General features: G+C 38.5%; 1 protein-coding gene across 1 annotated transcript in view; it reads right to left on the bottom strand.

Moving 5' to 3' along the window:
* LOC136125082 (phospholipid-transporting ATPase FetA-like) overlaps nt 1-19158 on the bottom strand; it is a 107519-nt gene that overhangs the window by 25725 nt on the left and 62636 nt on the right. The window contains exons 11-15 of the mRNA XM_065879910.1: nt 18685-18843; nt 17047-17135; nt 5117-5313; nt 2782-2990; nt 873-916 (exon numbers count right to left, since the gene is read on the bottom strand). Coding sequence (XP_065735982.1) covers nt 873-916; nt 2782-2990; nt 5117-5313; nt 17047-17135; nt 18685-18843 — 698 coding nt within the window. The remainder of the gene's footprint in view (nt 1-872; nt 917-2781; nt 2991-5116; nt 5314-17046; nt 17136-18684; nt 18844-19158) is intronic.

The following is a 19158-nucleotide window of genomic DNA, read 5'->3' as shown; positions in this document are numbered from 1 at the left end:
AAACATCTGAAAGGGTAAATATTCCCAGATTATATACTGGTTATCTAAATGGAACTGAATGATTTTAATTTTCTTCTTCATACATTTCTATATTGTTTGAATTTTTTTTTATCATGAGCACAGATAAGTTTTTAAATAGAAAAAGCCAATAAAGCTGTTTTCATTTTTAATTAATTAATTTATTTGTGTTTAAAAGAAATTTTAATAGCACTATTGAGAAAACAAATAATATTCATATGTAGAATTAGAGTTTATTCTCAAGTAATGTAATGTGTTCCGAAAAAGTATCTTAAACCACTATTCATTTGCTCTCCTAGATCATTTTTATGAGCTCAAGGATTCATCCCTTTGCTGGTTTCTTCAGACATTCCTTACTTTAAAAAACTTTTTTATATTATTTATATATAATCACCTTCTTATAATAAGCTATCTTCATTTAAAAACACAAACCCAAATACCCTCAGATAAACAGAGTTCATTCATATGATACTGTCTGATATTATGGGGCCAATAACAGCTGTAATATTTCAGGGGCTAAGGGAATCCCAATCTGTGTTAAAGATGCTGCTGTGGGGCTTCCCTGGTGGCGCAGTGGTTGAGAGTCTGCCTGCCGATGCAGGGGACACGGGTTCGTGCCCCGGTTCGGGAAGATCCCACATGCCGCGGAGCGGCTGGGCCCGTGAGTCATGGCCGCTGAGCCTGCGCGTCCGGAGCCTGTGCTCCACAATGGGATAGGCCACAACAGTGAGAGGCCCGCATACCGCAAAAAAAATAAAAATTAAAAAAAAAAAAAAATTTATTAAAGATGCTGCTGTGCAGTGCAGCCTCACTCAGGTCCCACACGCATTTCACAGGGCGCTGTAATCACTCACCTCCGGGACTTCTACCCTCTGTCCGTTCTTGTCATAGACAACACCTGTTGGTAAGTAAATAGAATACACATTTGGCAAGCGTTTTAAAGAAGGGTTTACATTTTTTTATTGTGGTAAAATATGTATAACATAAAATTTTTCATTTTAACCATTTTTAGTGAACAATTCAGTGGCATTAACATCATTCACAATGTTGTACAACCATCACCATTATATATTTCCTAAACTTTTTCAGCATCCTAAACAAAAACTCCTTACTCTTCCCTATTCCCAGCCCCTGGTAACCTCTAATCTGCTTTCTGTCTCTATGAATTTGCCTATTCTAGATATTTCATATAAGTAGAATGATACAATATTTCCTATTGTGTCTGGTGTATTTCACTTAGCATAATGTTTTCAAGAATCATCCATGTTGTAGCATGTGTCAGAACTTCATTATATTTTATGTCTGAGTATTCCATTACATGGATGTACCAGCGTTAGTTTACCCATTCATCTGTTGATGGACACATGGGTTGTTTCTACCTTTGGTCTATGGTGAATAATGCTGCAATGAACACTGGCATACATCTATCTGTTTGAATCTCTGTTTTCCTTTTCTTTTCTTTTCTTTTTTTTGGTATATACCTTGGAATGGAATTACTGGGTCATATGGTAATTTAAAGGAGGATTTTTAAAAGCTTATTCCTTCTGATTCTATCATCCTAGACTTGCAGCTAAGCTCCTCGAATCCCCTCAGGCCACCTAGCTCTCAGTGCCCTATGAGCTCCTTTCCTCAAGCCAATGGTAAGAATAATGCTGCTTGGGGTGCAATTCTTCTCCTTAAGTGTGAGTGAGTTGAGGCTGGAGGCTAGTCATTTATGAGAGACTTCGCCTTTCAATCAGAAAAGTTACCCAGAGGATATGTGAAAGTAGTGCTGGAATGTTTAGGATTCTTGGCCAGTAGACAGCATAGACAGAATGGGGGTGGAAGACAGTCTGATGCCAAGCGTAGAAACACCCATGACCCTTTTCAACCTTATCCTTACCCATACAATGAGTAAGAAAATTAAGATCCTCACCCAAATCAACCATCCAAAAATAAGCTTTCAGAGTTTATACGTGTGAAAACTTGTTTGGCAGGGGTAATAGAAAATATTAGAGTGCTCTAGCTTTTTTTTAAATTTTAACTTTAATTTTTTTATTTTTAAAATTTAACTTAAAATTTTTTTGAGGTGAAATTCGTATAACATACAAGTAACCATGTTAAAGTGTACAATTCAGGGGCATTTAGTGCATTCACAAGGTTTTGCAACTATCACATCTTCCTAGTTTCAAAGCTTTTTCATAATCCCAGAGAAACACCCCAGGTGGTCTATCTTTTTAGATGTGATTGCCTTCCTTAGCTAGTTAGTGCAGTGGGCATGAATGTTCACACATATAAGGACTTAACACTATCACAAAAACAAGCTTATGCCTAAGGCAGGAAATAAATGAATAACTGGGCATGGGAGACACATCAAACTCTGAATACCCTTTGATGGCTTCTTTCTAGAGTGTTTATTGGTCTGAGGGGGAATCAGGAGAATAGCAGCTTCAGAAATATGCTGGTTGCACCATCTGATTTAATGTAAGAGTAACTAACATTGCCCAGACATTGGGAATTCCTTGAGGATGGAGATTAATTCTTATACATCTTCATATTTTCAACATCCAACACAATGGATTGCATCTAAAAGGTGCTAAATAAATGCTTTTGGTTAGAACTGAATGGGCTAGGTGAGCTTTGCTTAGTGAACAGGGCAGGTTGTGAGACTAAGAAGTAAATGTGAATTTAGAGGCATATAGATTTAGAGATAGATCATTCTTGAGAACAATCTGCAAAGTAATATTTCCCCAAGACTCAGGGAAAGCAGAAAAATATGCATACCATACAATTTCCCATTAATAGAACACTTGTTGAAAATCATGGTGTTCTGAGTCAGGGTCCCTGTCTTGTCGGAGAACACGTATTTGACCTGGCCGAGCTCCTCATTAAGGGTGGTGGTACAAGCCCGTGCTGGTGTGTTCTTTAGTTCATAAAACATCCTCCGATCCCAGTTGATATAGAAACTGTTGCCCAATCTTATTATCTCAACACTAAGGAGAAAGCAAGAAAAGAAGGGTCCTGGGTCAAAGCAGGGCAAGCAAATTCATCATCCTGGTTTCCTTCCTACCAGTCCGGTGGTAGAAACGAAAATCAGAATATCTTCCTTGGGAACCTACAATCTTGAAGGACCCTTCGTACTAGCCAACCCATTGTAATTCTGACTTTGACCATTATCACTCAAGGCTTTACTTGATTATCAGACATGCTGATTAACTTTGCTGAGGCATACTCCCTTTACAGCCTTTCTTCCAAAATTTTTGAAATTCGGCAATAATGCAAGGCCTGCCAGAGTTAAGAGCTAATTTATAAAACGTAGCCTAGGCTTAATCAGAGAGTTATTGCTGCTGTCATGTAAACTCATTGGTGGGGAAGAGAGAGAATCTTCAGACTTGAAATAGCACTTTGTTTCAGAAGGGAAAGATCTGTGAGACTCAGAAACAGCTTACAGGAGCTGACGACCCTCTGATAAATTTCTAGGCAGATCCAGCCTGCCTGTGGGGTAGCTTTTCCCTAGAATAGCCTCCTCTTCATTTTATCCGAGTTTTCCCAATTGTGTTTGTCACATTCCACTTCTGTTCCAAATAACATGCATATAGATTCTTTATGGTTAACAAGCATCTTCATTTTAAAACAGTGGAGACTTTTAAGTGGCTTCCTTCCTATCATCATTCATATTTAGTTTGTGGTAGTTTAGACTGCTTCATTAGTAATCCCTGTCTGAGACAACTGCATTGGGCAACATGGATTTTTTGTTTGAGGTGAGGGAAGAGGTGCTCAGGCCCACATTATTGACTTTATTAGTCCTCATGTGTTGAGTTTTGACCTCTCCCTTCCTTCACCATACCAGTCACCATAGCAATCTCTCTAAACCCAGACATTTAATGATATTATTTCTTTCCTTAGAAAGATCTCTGCTGCTTTTAGGATAAAACCCAAACTCCTTGGCCTGGCATTCAAGGCTCTCCTGAATCTAATCCTAAATTACCATCCAACACCTTAGTCTAGGCTACTCACTGTTCTATGACCAGATCAAGCTTTTAAAAACCTCCAAACCTTTGTACATACTGGTCTTTCTGCTTGTAATATTCTTTTCCTATTTTCTGCTTGGTAAATTCTACTCTTTTCTCAAATATCAGTTTGATTATTACTTTTTTCTATAAATCCTAAGCCTCTACAGGCAGAACCAACCTATTCCTTTTCTAGGTTCCCATAGCATTCACATATACATTTCTATTACATCATTCTTCATATTGTACCTTAATTATTTACTTAAGTATCTGTTTCCATGTCTATGTTGTAAGTTTATCTAGAGGAAGGGTTGTCTTATTATTCATGTTTCTTTCTCTGGCACCTAATATAGTGCTTGGCACATAGTAGGTGTTCAATAAATATTTATTAAATTAGTAAGATAATTTAGTTATATTGGGTGCTTTTAGGGTTGGGATGCCACAGTGCAGGGTTTAGGAAACCTGAAAAGAAGGATGCAAAAAATATGTTTGTGTGTGTGTATGTGAAAGGGAATGTTGAAAATAGAAAAAGCAGATCGGAGTACAGTAAAGACTTATTTTACCTATATTTCAATTTTTTTGTTCAAGGTGCTCATGAAAAGGGGAAGGAAACATCCTTCATCTTCTCCAACTTTTGGGAACCAGAACTTAAGTCACAATTATACCTATCTACCATTTGCCACATTGTTTCTGTGGGAAAACTCATTCTGAGTTCTGAATTAACTGATTTACAAATGAATGGAATCTGTCTCACTGATAAACTAGGGGCTGCCTAGATTGTGCTTTAGCATCACCAAATTTGTGTGCATGTTTTTCTAATTATTTCATGTGTTTGTTTGTCTTATTTAGTCATGTACATTATAAACTATTTGAGGGTTGGGATAATTTTCTTTTGTATAACCCACATAGTATCTAGGGTGGTATTCTGGATATAGAAAACATTTATGCAGTCTCTAGATATGTCTCAGAGTGTTTTGTGCACCAGGCACTGTGCAAAGTAAAGGGTTAAAGAGCACAGAATCTATGCTTTCTGAAAGTTCACAGTCTAGTTGGGGAATTAAGTAGGAAGTATGAAGTCAGCTTGTCCCCCAGTGGTCAAAGAAGCCTACCTGACGTAGAGGGAAATAGGCACCACGGTGTTGAGAATAATGAAGTAGGACCAGAATATAAGGACGGCAGAGACAGCTGATGAAGAGACATATTCTTTCCATGGCAGAAAATCCTGGAAGTAGTAGCCTTTCTTGCTTTCCCAAACGCAATGACCAACTGCTAGGACAAAACACATGCTGCCTAAAAACAGAAAAATCTAGAAATCAAAAAAAGAATTAAATTAACATTTCATCCAAGACGTGCTGCTTCAGTTCTACCGTTTGGAGCCTACCTCTCAAAAAAGCCTCTCTCTTTTCTTGGAGGGCAGGGGTGCCCTGACGCTCACAGTCTCTAGGCAGTAGTACACAGGACAGAAAAGAAAGCCCAGCAGGAGCCATCCTTGAGATTTTGACAGGAGATAATAGTAACTAAAATATAGTAAATATTAATTAAGTGCCAATAATTGTGCTAAGTATTCTACCTGTATTATTTAATTTAATATTTATAATACCCGTCTTTTAATAACAGACAAGAAACTTGATATTAAGAATGGGAAAGTATTTTGCCTAAAGTCATTTAGCTACTAACTAGTATGGACAGGTCTTGAACTAGTTCCAGAACCCAATCTCTTAATTACTCCATTACTGAAGTGAGGTTCTGCTTTAAAAAAAAATCTAAAATGTGTGGCATTGGCTTAGCAGCTGGGGGTGGGTGGGTGGTAAGGAAATGGATATAAAAGGCTGACAATATGGCAATCATGTTTACAGTAAAGAATATGGTAAAACTGGAAGACAGACCATGTGCCTACTGAGGCTAGAGCTCTAAGGGAAGTGGTTAGAATTAGAATATTAGTGTGTGTTGGCTGACTTTAACAAAAGAAAGAGTTGAAATAGGGGAATAACTGGCCAATTTTAAGCAGAAATGAAAAGGAATAGCATGAAATCTGGGTCATCAAAGGACTGGAAAAGCCTATTACTTTTAGACACCAAAGAGGAAAAAAGAGACAAGATTGAGATCCTAAGCAAACAAGGCCCAATAATTCTTTTCAGCTGAATAAAATGAATCAGCCTGGAGGCAATGTTCAGATTAAAGATGGCACCTTTTTACCGAACCAAGATTATTGTTCTAGATAACCTCAACTTTCTTGTCATTAGGTTGAGAGAAAAGGGCATGGAGGGGAAAGGATGCAAAGAAAGAAGACAGATTTGAGAAAATCTGTTTAGAAAAGAACTTTGGGGAGGAGGGGATAATAATCCTGAACTCATTTTACAAAGCCAGCATTACTCTGGTACCAAAGCCAGAGAAGGACACTATAAGAAAAGAAAACTACAGGCCAATACCCCTGATGAATACAAAATTTCTCAATAGCAAACCAAATTCAACAGCATATTAAAAGGATCATACACCAAAATCAAGTGGGATTTAGACATTAATGAAAGAAACTGAAGAAGACAAGTAAATGGAAAGATATCTTATATTCACAGATTGGAAGAGTTAAGCAATGTTAAAATGTCTATACTACCCATGCTATCTATAGAGTCAATGCAATCCCTATCAAGATTTCAATGGCATTTTTTATAGAAATAGAAAAAAAATCCTAAAACTTGTATGGAACCATGAAAGACCTCAAAGAGCCAAAGCAGTCTTGACAAAGAAGCAAGGTGGGTGCATCTCATTTCCTGATTTCAAACTATATTACAAAGCTATAGTAATCAAAACAATATGGTACTGGTATAAAAACAGACATGTAGACCAATGCAACAGAAATGTGAGCCCAGAAATAAACCCATGCATATATGGTCAACTAATATTTGACAAGGGAGGCAAATGGTGTTGGGAAAACTTGATATTGACATGCAAAATAATGAAACTGGACCCCTATCTTATACCACTCACAAAAATTAACTTGATATGGGGCTTCCCTGGTGGCGCAGTGGTTGAGAGTCTGCCTGCCAATGCAGGGGACACGGGTTCGTGCCCTGGTCCGGGAAGATCCCACATACCGCAAAGTGGCTGGGCCCATGAACCATGGCCACTGAGCCTGCACGTCCAGAGCCTGTGCTCCACAACGGGAGAGGCCACAACAGTGAGAGGCCCGCGTACCGCAAAAAAAAAAAAAAAAAAAACTTGATATGAATTAAAGACTTAAGTGTAAAACCTGAGATCATAAAACTCCTAGAAGAAAACATAGAAACATAGAGAAAAAGTTCCTTGACAGCCATCTTGGCAATGACTTTATACATATGACACCCAAAGCACAAGCAACAAAAGCACAAATAAACAAGTGGGATTACATCAAACTAAAAAGCTTTTGTACAGCAGAAGAAACAATCAACGAGATAGAAAGGCAATCAGTGGAACGGGAGAAGATATTTGCAAACCACATATCTGATAAGGAGTTAATATCCAAAATATATAAGGAAATAACTCAATAGCAAAAAAAAAATTCAATTAAAAAATGGGAAAAGGTCTTGAACAGACATTTTTCCAAGGAAGATATTCAAATGGCCGGTAAGTACACGAAAAGATACTCAACAACACTAATCATCATGTGATGCTCTTGGTGGGAATGTAAATTGGTACAGCTACTTTGGAAAACAACATGGAGGTTCCTCAGAAAATTAAAAATAGAACTACTATATAATCCACTTCTGGGTATATGTCCAAAGGAAATTAAATGACTCTCTTAAAGAGATATCTCCACCCCATGTTCACTGCAGCATTATTTACAATAGCCAAGACAGGGAAATAACCTAAGTGTCTATCAACAGATGAATGGATAAAGAAAATGTGACACACACACACACACACACACACACACACACACACACACACACTACAATGGAACATTATTCAGCCATGAAAAGAAGGAAATCCTGTCATTTGAGACAAATGCCCAACTCTCCAAAAAACTGCCAAATGCTTTCCAAAGTGGCTGTACAATTTTACATTCCACCAGCGTCACATGCCCACATACCTGCAGAGAAAACACATATGATGTTATTGTGAACCACTTCTAAGTCTACTCAGGGGTCTTCAAACCTGTGCCCTTTATCACAAGGTGTGAATTGCTCAAAGCAACCCATCCCTACTGCTAGAAAATTTTAGGTCTCATCTTTGAGTTACTGATAGAAAGTCTTTGGAGACAAGAGTATGAAGGTAGGAGGAGAAGATCTAACTGGGACCATTCTCAGAAAATGAGATTTAAAAATCCTTATTATGAAAAATTTCAAACACATATTAATGTATATAAATACTATAATGAACCCCTATGTGCCCATCACCCAGCTTCACCAATTATCAATTCGTGGCCAGTTTTATTTTATCCCAAACCTCCTCTTCCCCTGTCCTCCCTTTTATTTTAAGCAAATTTCTCACATTATATAATTTTTTTTGCAAACAGTTTAATATAGCTCTTTAAAGGATCTTATTTAAACACATAATCACAATACCTTTATCACTTAAAAAGTTAGTAATAAATCCTTAATATCATTCAATATTTGAGATTTGAGAGTTGAATAAGGGATGGAGGAGAACAAAACAAGAGGATCAAGATAAAAAAGAATAAAATCTGCTTTCATTCCTAGCCTGATGCAGATTCATACTGAGTAGTTCCGCTCTTTGTGATGAAGGTTTCTTCGGGGCCATAAAACCCTTCTTAATCTTACTCCTCCTTCCTTATGCTTCTTTTTAATGGGTCATGTGAAAGCATGGCTTATCCTCATGGTTCAGATTAAACTTCAGTGATGAGTTCTACTGGCTTTGCTTCCCCTTTGGACAGTCTATGTGGCCAATATTAAACCTGAGACCATATTCCTCTACCTGCCACTTCTCCAGGCCCGACTCCATCAGCTCCAGTGGGAAAAAGTGGGGAAGGTAAAATGATTATAATAAACTATTATTATTTATTTATAAATATAAATTTATTTATAATCTATTTGTTTATTATAAATTATTAGAATAAATAATTTGATACCTTCTGAAGCTGTGGGAGGAAATTACTGAGTGAACTTCAACACCCTTTCTGCTCCATACCTGTTGCCTGGATAATTGAGTATTACCCATCAATCATTTCCGGTGCTGTGCCATCCCTCCATTTTTAGACTATGAGTCCTCCAGAACCAGATCCTTCTGTTCAGATTTTTTTTTAAATTTAATTAATTTTTGGCTGCGTTGGGTCTTTGTTGCTGCCTGCAGGCTTTCTCTAGTTGCGGTGAGCTGGGGCTACTCTTTGTTGCGGTGTGTGGGCTTCTCATTGTGGTGGCTTCTCTCGTTGTGGAGCACGGGCTCTAGGTGCACAGGCTTCAGTAGTTGTGGTGCACGGGCTTAGTTGCTCCGCGGCATGTGGGATCCTCCCGGACCAGGGCTTGAACCCATGTCCCCTGCATTGGCTGGTGGATTCTTAACAACTGCACCACCAGAGAAGTCCCTTTCTGTTCAGACTGAGCCAGCAGAAAGGAAGTCGGCTTTATCGGACCAAGATCCTGAGAGCAGGGCCTCTCCCCCTTCAGAGAGGCCTTCCGGGGCAGTACACAGTCTGCTCTTTCCTCATTCCTAGAGCTTTTCCTGCCATCCTGAGGCTTTCTAAACCCTTGCAGATGTTCTCTTTCTTAAGAAATATTCATGTTGTGATGGAGTTTATTGGTACTTAGCCTAAAGCTTCACTTTGCTTCCTTTCTATAGGAAGAAAGAAACAAGAAATTGGTTTTTGCTACAAACCCCAGATGTTACTTGGTTATTACAAGAGCCAGTCAGACCCAAGAAGACCTGTGTGTAAAGAGTGGTTCCAGTAAAGGCTGAAAGAGATACTCAGTTTTGTCAAGAACTAAGGCCATTGCTGGTCACAGTGGAGCTCCCAGGCATCACAGGCAGTCTGTAAAAAGAGAGTACTCCTTGGTCCTTTGGCCCTTCACCTCTGTGCTTTTCATTGTGCCTTACCCAAGAAGTATATCCTGGATTTCTGGCATCATTCAAATTTCAAGCACTGTGCCCCACAAATACATCCTACTTAAGAGACTAGGGTTCACAAAGCATTGTCATTGTGAGCTCTGGGGAGATCTGGGGAGGGGGAAAGGACCAAACTCCAGCTCCCCTGTGGGCTTATCAGGAAGGAGTTTTACTAAACATGCTTCCTGTGTCTGTCAGATTTCCCCCTAAGAATCATTTCCAAAAATGGGAAAAAATGAAGTGTTTAAATCAGGAAGGATTTCTGCTTCAGCTTTGAGAAATGACAATGCATTATATCTAACTACACTGACAATGTCTTGGCAAAAATACCACATAAACAAAACTGCTGAGCTGTTAAGAACATAGCTAATTCAAGAACATTTCTTTATTTAATAACCATTCAAAAGCTATTTCCTGAGAACCGTTTTGTGCAAGGCACTCCCAAGAATATAGAGATGAATATGGCATAATTTCTACCTTACAGGCTCATAATTTGGTAGCTCAGGTATTCATTCATTTTTTTCACTAACTCAACACATAATAATAACACAGTTTTTTCACTAACTCAACACACATAACTCAACAACATAATAATGATGCTCCCATTATGTGTCAAACATAATTCTAGGGGCTGGGATACAGTGGTGATAAAAGACAATGCCTTAACTCTCAGAGAGTTTGTAATCCTGTGGAGATATGAGGAAAACAGATATGTTAAGAAAAGAAAAAATACAAATTAACTAGTGCTAAATGCTGTGAGGAAAATAAAACAAGTTAATACAATAAAAAATGTCTTAATGGAGGTGGCCACTTTAGATAGGGTGGCAGAGAAGGCTTCTCTGAAAAGGTGACATTGAATACTGAAAAAGAAGCAAGCCATGCAAAGGCCTAGATAGACATTGCCAGCAAGGGTAAAGGTCCCATGATAGGAACAAGTTTGCTCTCTCACTTGATTTGTAGTTTACCTGGGTATAGATTTCTAGGTCAAAGTAATTTTCACTAAGAACTTTGAAGGTATGACCCTATTGGTTTCTAGGACCCAGTAGTGTTAGTGAGAAATCTGATGCCAATCTAAGTCTCATTTTCTGTTGGTATCTTATTCTTATCCCTATGAAAAAGTTAGGGGACTTCTATACACCATTGGCGTTCTAGAATTTCATGATGTTTAATGGATGCTTTAAATCTGAAATTCATATCCTTCTTCAATTCTAGGAAATATTCTTCTATTATTTCTTTGACAATATTGCCCCCTCCATTTTCTCTTTCTGATACTCCTGGGAGATCATGTGGGGGCTCTTGGTTTGGTCCTCCATTAAAAAAATGTATTTATCTCTTTGACTTTTGGTTTTATGGTCTAGTAGTATTCTTTGACTCTTTATTTCAGCCCTTCTATTGGCTTTTTAATTTCAGTAATTTTTACTTTCCAAAATTCTTTTTGTTATTCTTAGATTGCCTTTTTTATTCTTTCGTTTAAAAAAAAAAATTTAGGGAATTCCCTGGCGGTCCAGTGGTTAAGACTCTGCGCTTTTACTGCTGAGGGCCTAGAGTGGATCCCTGGTTGGGGAACTAAGATCCCACAAGCTATGGCGTGGCCCCCCCACAAAAAATTTTAGCCTATTCTTATTTTATTTGTGCAATTGCTTCTTCTAAGAATACTAGTAAAATTCTTTTGAAAGTTTTCTTTTCTCTTCCCTGAATTATAATCTGTTTTTTCCAGAGTCAGTTATTCTATTTGTTCATCCTCATCCTCCTCTTTTGTGCTCCTGGTTTCCTTCCAGTTCACTTAAAAACAGGAGTAAAAGAGTAGTTTCATCATTATAGATTGGTTTTATTTCCTTGGGTTCATTTTGTTTCTCGAGCAGACCACTCCCCTATGGGAAGATGGAACCATGAGTTCTGTGTAGGTAGGCAGAATGTGTTCTTTCACTGGTTTTACCCTAGAGTACACGAGGAGCTTGCTGGCAAACTTGAGTCCCCCAAATTTAAAATAAAGTGGGTTTTACTCTGAAGTGATGACACCCACATTAGAAGCCCTACCCCTCTGCAGATAGATTGTTAAATTTCTTCGGAAAGCAGTTCTCTTGTTTGAGACTAGAGGTCAGATAAATTTTTACTGCTATATGTATGCCTATAGGAGTGGTAGGATGGTACAGAGGGCCAGGTGTTGTCCATGTTGTTTCATGGGCAGTTTTAAAATTAATTATCCTGATTATTACCCCCACATCTTACTCCTGCTCTCAATTCCTGCTGAATCTAGCTTGGAACTACTCTTGAGGAATGCATTTCCGTGGAAGCTTTCACTACTCTGGTTTATTTATGGGTATAATCTATCTACTTTCTGCCTTCCAAAAGCTCATCAGCATCTTGGGTCTGCTGACAGTTCTTCACACTCTGTCAGGGGATTTATTTTCTATTTGTACTTCCTCACAGTCATTTCATTAGGCTCAAATAGGAAGTCTCAACGTCCTTCTTAAAACTAGATGCCCCAAAGTGAACATGGGACCCAAGATAATATTCCCTACTTTCTGAAGGAATGATTGCATGAATGACCTCAGAAATGTAGAAATTCATAGCAGCTACTCTGCTAGTTTAGCTGCTCTGGGTATTTACACTACTTCTCTGCTGCAGCCATCTTGTGAGAACTTGAGCAGAGAACTGCATTCTCTTTGGAGACTCCCATTGCAGATCCCTCTATACCTCTGCTTTAATCTGCTCTGGTGTTCTCTAGGCCTGCTATTCAGCTACCATCCTAGGACTTCCTTTCACTGTTCTCATGTTTCCTGGCTTCCATATCTTTCTTGGTTTATTCTCTTGTTTTGCTTGAGTATATACTAGAAGCTTCCTAAGAGAGGATACATGATAAGTAAATTTTTTGAGTCTTTGCACATATGGATATTTCTTTATACTTGCATTTTATTGATAGTTTCAATGGATTTAGAATTATAGGATGCAAATAATTTTCTGGCAGACGTTTGAAGCGTTGATGTTTACCTTCTGCTGTGGCTGTTGAGAAGGCCAATGCTATTTTATTTATTTATTTTTTTTGTGGTACGCGGGCCTCTCACTGTTGTGGCCTCTCCCGTTGCGGAGCACAGGCTCCGGACGCGCAGGCTCAGCGGCCATGGCTCACGGGCCCAGCCGCTCCGCGGCATGTGGGATCCTCCCGGACCGGGGCACGAACCCGTGTCCCCTGCATCGGCAGGCGGACTCTCAACCACTGCGCCACCAGGGAAGCCCAGCCAATGCTATTTTGATTCTTGAATATGACATTTTATTTCTCTCCGGAAGCTCTTAGGATCTTTTAAAAAAAATTTATAATTTCTTCACATGTGGTCAATCTGCCATGTTAAACAGATTTGTCATGTGTTTTAATTTTGTCTCCCCAGGGAAATAGCAAGTATAGCAGAAAGAGCATTAACTCTGAAAAGTTATGCCTAGATGGATAGATGTGATTATTAATAAAATTATGTATGTAAAGCATCTGGCACATATTGATGCCCCATCTCCCAAAAGTGAACGTATATACTTGAGAGCTGGACCCAGGACTTATAAAACCTTATGATCCTCACAACACCTGGCACATACTAGGCACATACTAGATTCTCAATAAATATGACTTGATCTCACCATACACAAAAATAAACTCAAAATGGCTTAAAGACTTAAGTATAAGACATGACATCATAAAACTCCTAGAAGAGGAAATAGGCAAAACATTCTCTGACATAAATCATACCAATGTTTTCTTAGGTCAGTCTCCCAAGGCAGTTGAAATAAAAACAAAAATAAACAAATGGGACCTAATCAAACTTACAAGCTTTTGTACAGCAAAGGAAACCATAAACAAAATGAAAAGACAACCTACTGAATGGGAGAAAATATTTGCAAATGATATGACTGACAAGGGCTTAATCTCCAAAATATACAAACAGCTCATACAACTCAACAACAAAAAAACAAACAACCCTATCCAAAAATGGGCAGAAGACCTAAATAGACATTTCTCCAAAGAAGACATACAGATGGCCAAGAGGCACATGAAAAGATGCTCAACATTGCTAATTATTAGAGAAATGCAAATCAAAACTACAATAGGGTACCACCTCGCACTGGTCAGAATGGCCATTATCAAAAAGTCTACAAATAACAAATGCTGGAAAGGGTATGGAGCAAAGGGAACCCTCCTGCACTGTTGGTGGGAATGTAAGTTGGTGCAGCCACTGTGGAAAACAGTACGGAAGTTCCTCAGAAAACTAAAAATAGAATTACCATATGATCCAACAATCCCACTCCTGGGCATATATCCAGACAAAACTGTAATTCAAAAAGATACATGCCTATGTTCATAGCAGCACTATTCATAGTAGCCAAGACATGGAAACAACTTAAATGTCCATCAACAGATGAATGGATAAAGAAGATGCGGTACATATATACAATGGAATACTACTCAGCCATAAAAAGAACGAAATAATGCCATTTGCAGCAACATAGATGCAACTAGAGATTATCATACTAAGTGAAGTAAGTCAAAGAGAAAGACAGATATCATAAGATATCACTTATTTGTGGAATCTAAAATATGGCACAAATGAACCTATCTATGAAACAGAAACAGAATCACAGACATAGAGAACAGACTGGTGGTTGCCAAGGGGGAGGGATGGAGTGGGAGGTTGGGGTTAGCAGATGTAAGCTTTTCTATATAGAATGGATAAACAACAAGGTCCTACTGTATAGCACAGGGAACTATATTCAATATCCTGTGATAAACCATAATGGAAAAGAATACCAAAAAAGAATGTATATATATACATAACTGAATCACTTTGCTGTACAGCAGTAATTAACACATCATTGTAAAGCAACTATACTTCAATAAAAAATATGATTTGATGACAATGAGTCTTTGCCATTATTTTTCTGTGGGACTTTATTTATGATATTTACCTTCACTGTGTCTCAATTTGCATATTTGTCAATGGGGAAGATACTTCCTGACTTGCTTATTGTTCATGTGTTGTGAAGCTTCAGTTAGTGAATGTGAAAATTTTCAAAACAGTTAAAATCCCTCTACAGATGTCAAGTACAGTTTCTGGTCTCAAAGCTGAATGAATTTTTTTTTTTTTAACATCTTTATTAGAGTATAATTGCTTTACAATGGTGTGTCAGTTTCTGCTTTATAACAAAGTGAATCAGTTATACATAAACATATGTCCCCATATCTCTTCCCTCTTGCATCTCCCTCCCTCCCACCCTCCCTATCCCACCCCTCTAGGTGGTCACAAAGCACCGAGCTGATCTCCCCCTGCTATGTGGCTGCTTCCCACTAGCTACCTATTTTACGTTTGGTAGTGTATATATGTCCATGCCACTCTCTCGCTTTGTCCTAGCTTACCCTTCCCCCACCCGGTATCCTCAAGTCCATTCTATAGTAGGTCTGCATCTTTATTCCCGTCTTGCCCCTAGGTTCTTCTGACCATTTTTTTCCTTTTTTTTTTAGATTCCATATATATGTGTTAGCGTACGGTATTTGTTTTTCTCTTTCTGACTTACTTCACTCTGTATGACAGTCTCTAGGTCCATCCACCTCACTACAAATAACTCAGTTTTGTTCCTTTTTATGGCTGAGTAATATTCCATTGTGTATATGTGCCACATCTTCTTTATCCATTCATCTGTTGATGGACACATAGGTTGCTTCCATGTCCTGGCTATTGTTGAATGAATCTTCCTAATTTTCTAAAATCCCATTTATTAAATCCAAAGGATACAGAAAAAGAACTGTAACATTTACCATAATAAATAACAGAGAACACACAATTTGTAATTCAGAGATTAATGAGAAATGTACAGAAAAAGGGCACTTTTATTTTCTAAGCAATAGAGTAAAAATAAAATATAAAAAGTAATGGAATCAAGTATAGGCAGCATTGGAACCACTCAGTCATGCAGAGAAGCTGTGTAAGTAAAGAAATTAATCTGTCTATATCTAACAAGAATAAAGGCAACCCGTATATAATAGCATGGAAATAAATTAATTAGTCTTCAATTTAAACTTCTATTCTCAAAGCTGATTATTATCTATTGAGTGCTTATAAAAATTTTTTATTGGAATATAGTTGATTTACAATGCTGTGTTAGTTTCAGGATACAGCAAAGTGAATCAGTTATACATATATCCACTTTTCTTTGGATTCTTTTCCCATATAGGCCATTACAGAGTACTGAGTAGAGTTCCCTGTGCTATACAGTAGGTCCTTATTAGTTATCTATTTTATATATAGGAGCATGTATATGTCAATCCCAATCTCCCAATTTATCCCTCCTCCCCTTGCCCCCGGTAACCCTAAGTTTGTTTTCTACACCTGTGACTCTGTTTTGTAAATAAGTTCATTTGTACTCTTTTTTTAAGATTCCGCGTATAAGCTATATCATATATATTGAGTGCTTTTCAAATTTCATTTCTTAGCAGCAGAATCCTTTATTTTCCAACTGAGATCTTACAGAACAGATAAATGTGAAGCTGCTCTTTTTAAAGCAGAAACTTCAGAATGAAGAGGCCAAACAAAACTCTTGATCTTCTCTATTCCCCCTGCAGCAGACCTTAGACTCTAAGGAAATAGAGTTTGAAAATCATTGGTTTAAGTAAGGTGATCTATTAGTCCAAGTAAGGTTTTATTAAAGTGGTCATGAGTAAAAGTGGCTATGAGAAAAAAGTGTCTTAATTTCTAAAGCAGGGTCCATAATCTATTCTGGTACCACTAATCAAAGTATCAAAGCTTCAACAAGTTATGACTGTCCTCCACAACAGAGGTATAAACTTGAGACTCCCTTGTCAATGAGTTCTGTTCTTTTCTGCTTCAGACATTAGTATGTGGGGTCCTAAAACTGCTTGAGGTTTTCAAACAACTAAATTCTGACTTGAAAATACCACCTACTGCTGTGGAAGGAAGGGAGGTATGCCTATTTGTAAAGAAACAGAAAAAAGTCTTTAACTTACCCAGAGCACAAGGACATTCATGAGATGGTCTATGTGTGTCCGTTTAAAAGTGGACTTTCCACTGTTCTGCATTAATTTGGTGTCTGGTCCTAAGTGAAACAGGGAGACATCACCTCTTAGAATCACTGAATATTCTCAAGAGGATTGAAATTGGGTTAAAATGTACCTTTATGCCCATTTTATCAAACCTCTTTCCAATGCTAGGGGATAAAGTTCTGGAGAAAGGCTCATGCTTGGTGCCAATAACTCAAAGAATGGAAAAGTTGTTTCTACGGATAATCCCAACTACTTCTGCAAAGTGCATCAGTGCTTGACACCTCCCTCTCTTTGCTGCACCTTAGTTTAGTTTTTCGTTGATAAGTCAGAATAGGAGCCACAAGCTTCTCTCGCATCACCATCTGGTTTATTTAGCTTAGAAAAGGGATTTTCTGATAAGGAGAACTTCACCTTCTTTTGAGGAAACCCATTGCTGGACCAGGCTCTATTTAAAGTTTCTAATTAAGAAATGGAGAAAGGAAAAGGCAATGGCAGTGATTTCTCTTGAGGTGGAAGCTTGGGAGCTGAGAGACAGAGACTCTGCATTTCTTCATGACAAGGCAGATAGTAAGTAGAAATAAAGAGTTTTTTTTTTTTTTATAAGAGCTCCTATAGGAACCAACATTTTTTTTTTAATTTTTATTTATTTATTTATTTTTGGCTGCATTGGGTCTCCGTTGCTGTGCGCGGGCTTTCTCTAGTTGCGGTGAGCAGGGGCTTCTCTTGTTGCGGAGCACGGGCTCTAGGCACACGGGCTCAGTAGTTGTGCCTCGTGGGCTCTAGAGTGCAGGCTCAGTAGTTGTGGCGCACGGGCCCAGTTGCTCCATGGCATGTGGGATCTTCCTGGACCAGGGCTCAAACCCGTGTCCCCTGCACTGGCAGATGGATTCTCAACCACTGCACCACCAGAGAAGCCTTAAAGAGCTTTTAATGGCCACTGGGACTAGAGTTGGAAATTATTATCTTACTGTGGTTGTTGTCATCAATGCCCACTGTCACCGAGGGCACAGGGTGGCACAGAATCTTCCTCCATTTTCCAGCACTACCTTATAACTTAAGAAAATCCCTCAATAAGTATAAGGGATTATGGTTCTAAATGCCATCTCAAGATGGGCCACTGCTAATGAGCCACATGTGCCTTTTCTCTGGCATGAACACTTCATATTGTATTTTATAGTCTACATAATGACCGCCGTGTTTATTTTTTCCTCATGGGAGCAATCCACATGTATACTCTCCCCTTTCACATGTTCCCCTTTCATATGCTAATACTATGTGTACTTCTATGTGTATACCTTCTCTTGTGTCTAGATATGTTTAGAAAGACTTATGAATGCTCTGTGGTCTTGGAACACAAAGCCTTCCTCTAACAAAGGCAGGGCTGATATGCTGGCAGCTCACTGCTTGGAAAAGAAGTCATTTTTTTCTTAAATTATCCATCCATCTATCCATCTACCTGCCTCCCTTTCTATCTGTCTCAAAGCCACAGTGTTCTGGTACATATCTGAGCACCATATCTGCATCCTGAAAACTAAGTACCCACAGCGTGGCTACTAATGGAATCCAGCAGGCTGGGGGTCTGTGGTCCCCACAAAGACGTACCAGTAAAAATTACCAAGCCATAGCACCAGTCTGTATTCCTGATGATGCAGCCTCGGAGAATCAGCCTGTCATGATCCAGGACGTAATTTTTTCCTTTATAAATCAGTATTCCTGTGAATCTGTCCAACCTGTTATTGGGAGACTCACACCTCACTTCTCCTGAAAAAAAAAAAAAAAAAGAAGGAATAAGAGTCCTGACTCTGTAATCTTAATTCTTTCCTAACAGGACAGAGGAGACTTAACAGAAAAGAGGAAAGAACATCCCCTTTTCAAAATATACACACATCTTTTGCCTATCCTTTCTCAGCCGCTGCCCATTTCTCACCAGGCAAAGGGTTCTGGGCATCAAAGAAGAGTAATTCTGTGACATGGGTCATCCAGAGAGAGAACAACCCACACGATAACCTATCACCATCAGTACTTCTAGATCAAATGAGCTGAATCTGAAGAAATTTTAAAATACTTAAAGCAAAC

Source organism: Phocoena phocoena, chromosome 6 (assembly GCF_963924675.1).
Source record: "Phocoena phocoena chromosome 6, mPhoPho1.1, whole genome shotgun sequence".
Classification (NCBI taxonomy): Eukaryota; Metazoa; Chordata; class Mammalia; order Artiodactyla; family Phocoenidae; genus Phocoena; species Phocoena phocoena.
The sequence above is the reverse complement of the archived record's forward strand: the minus strand, read 5'-3'. Positions and strand labels throughout refer to the sequence as shown.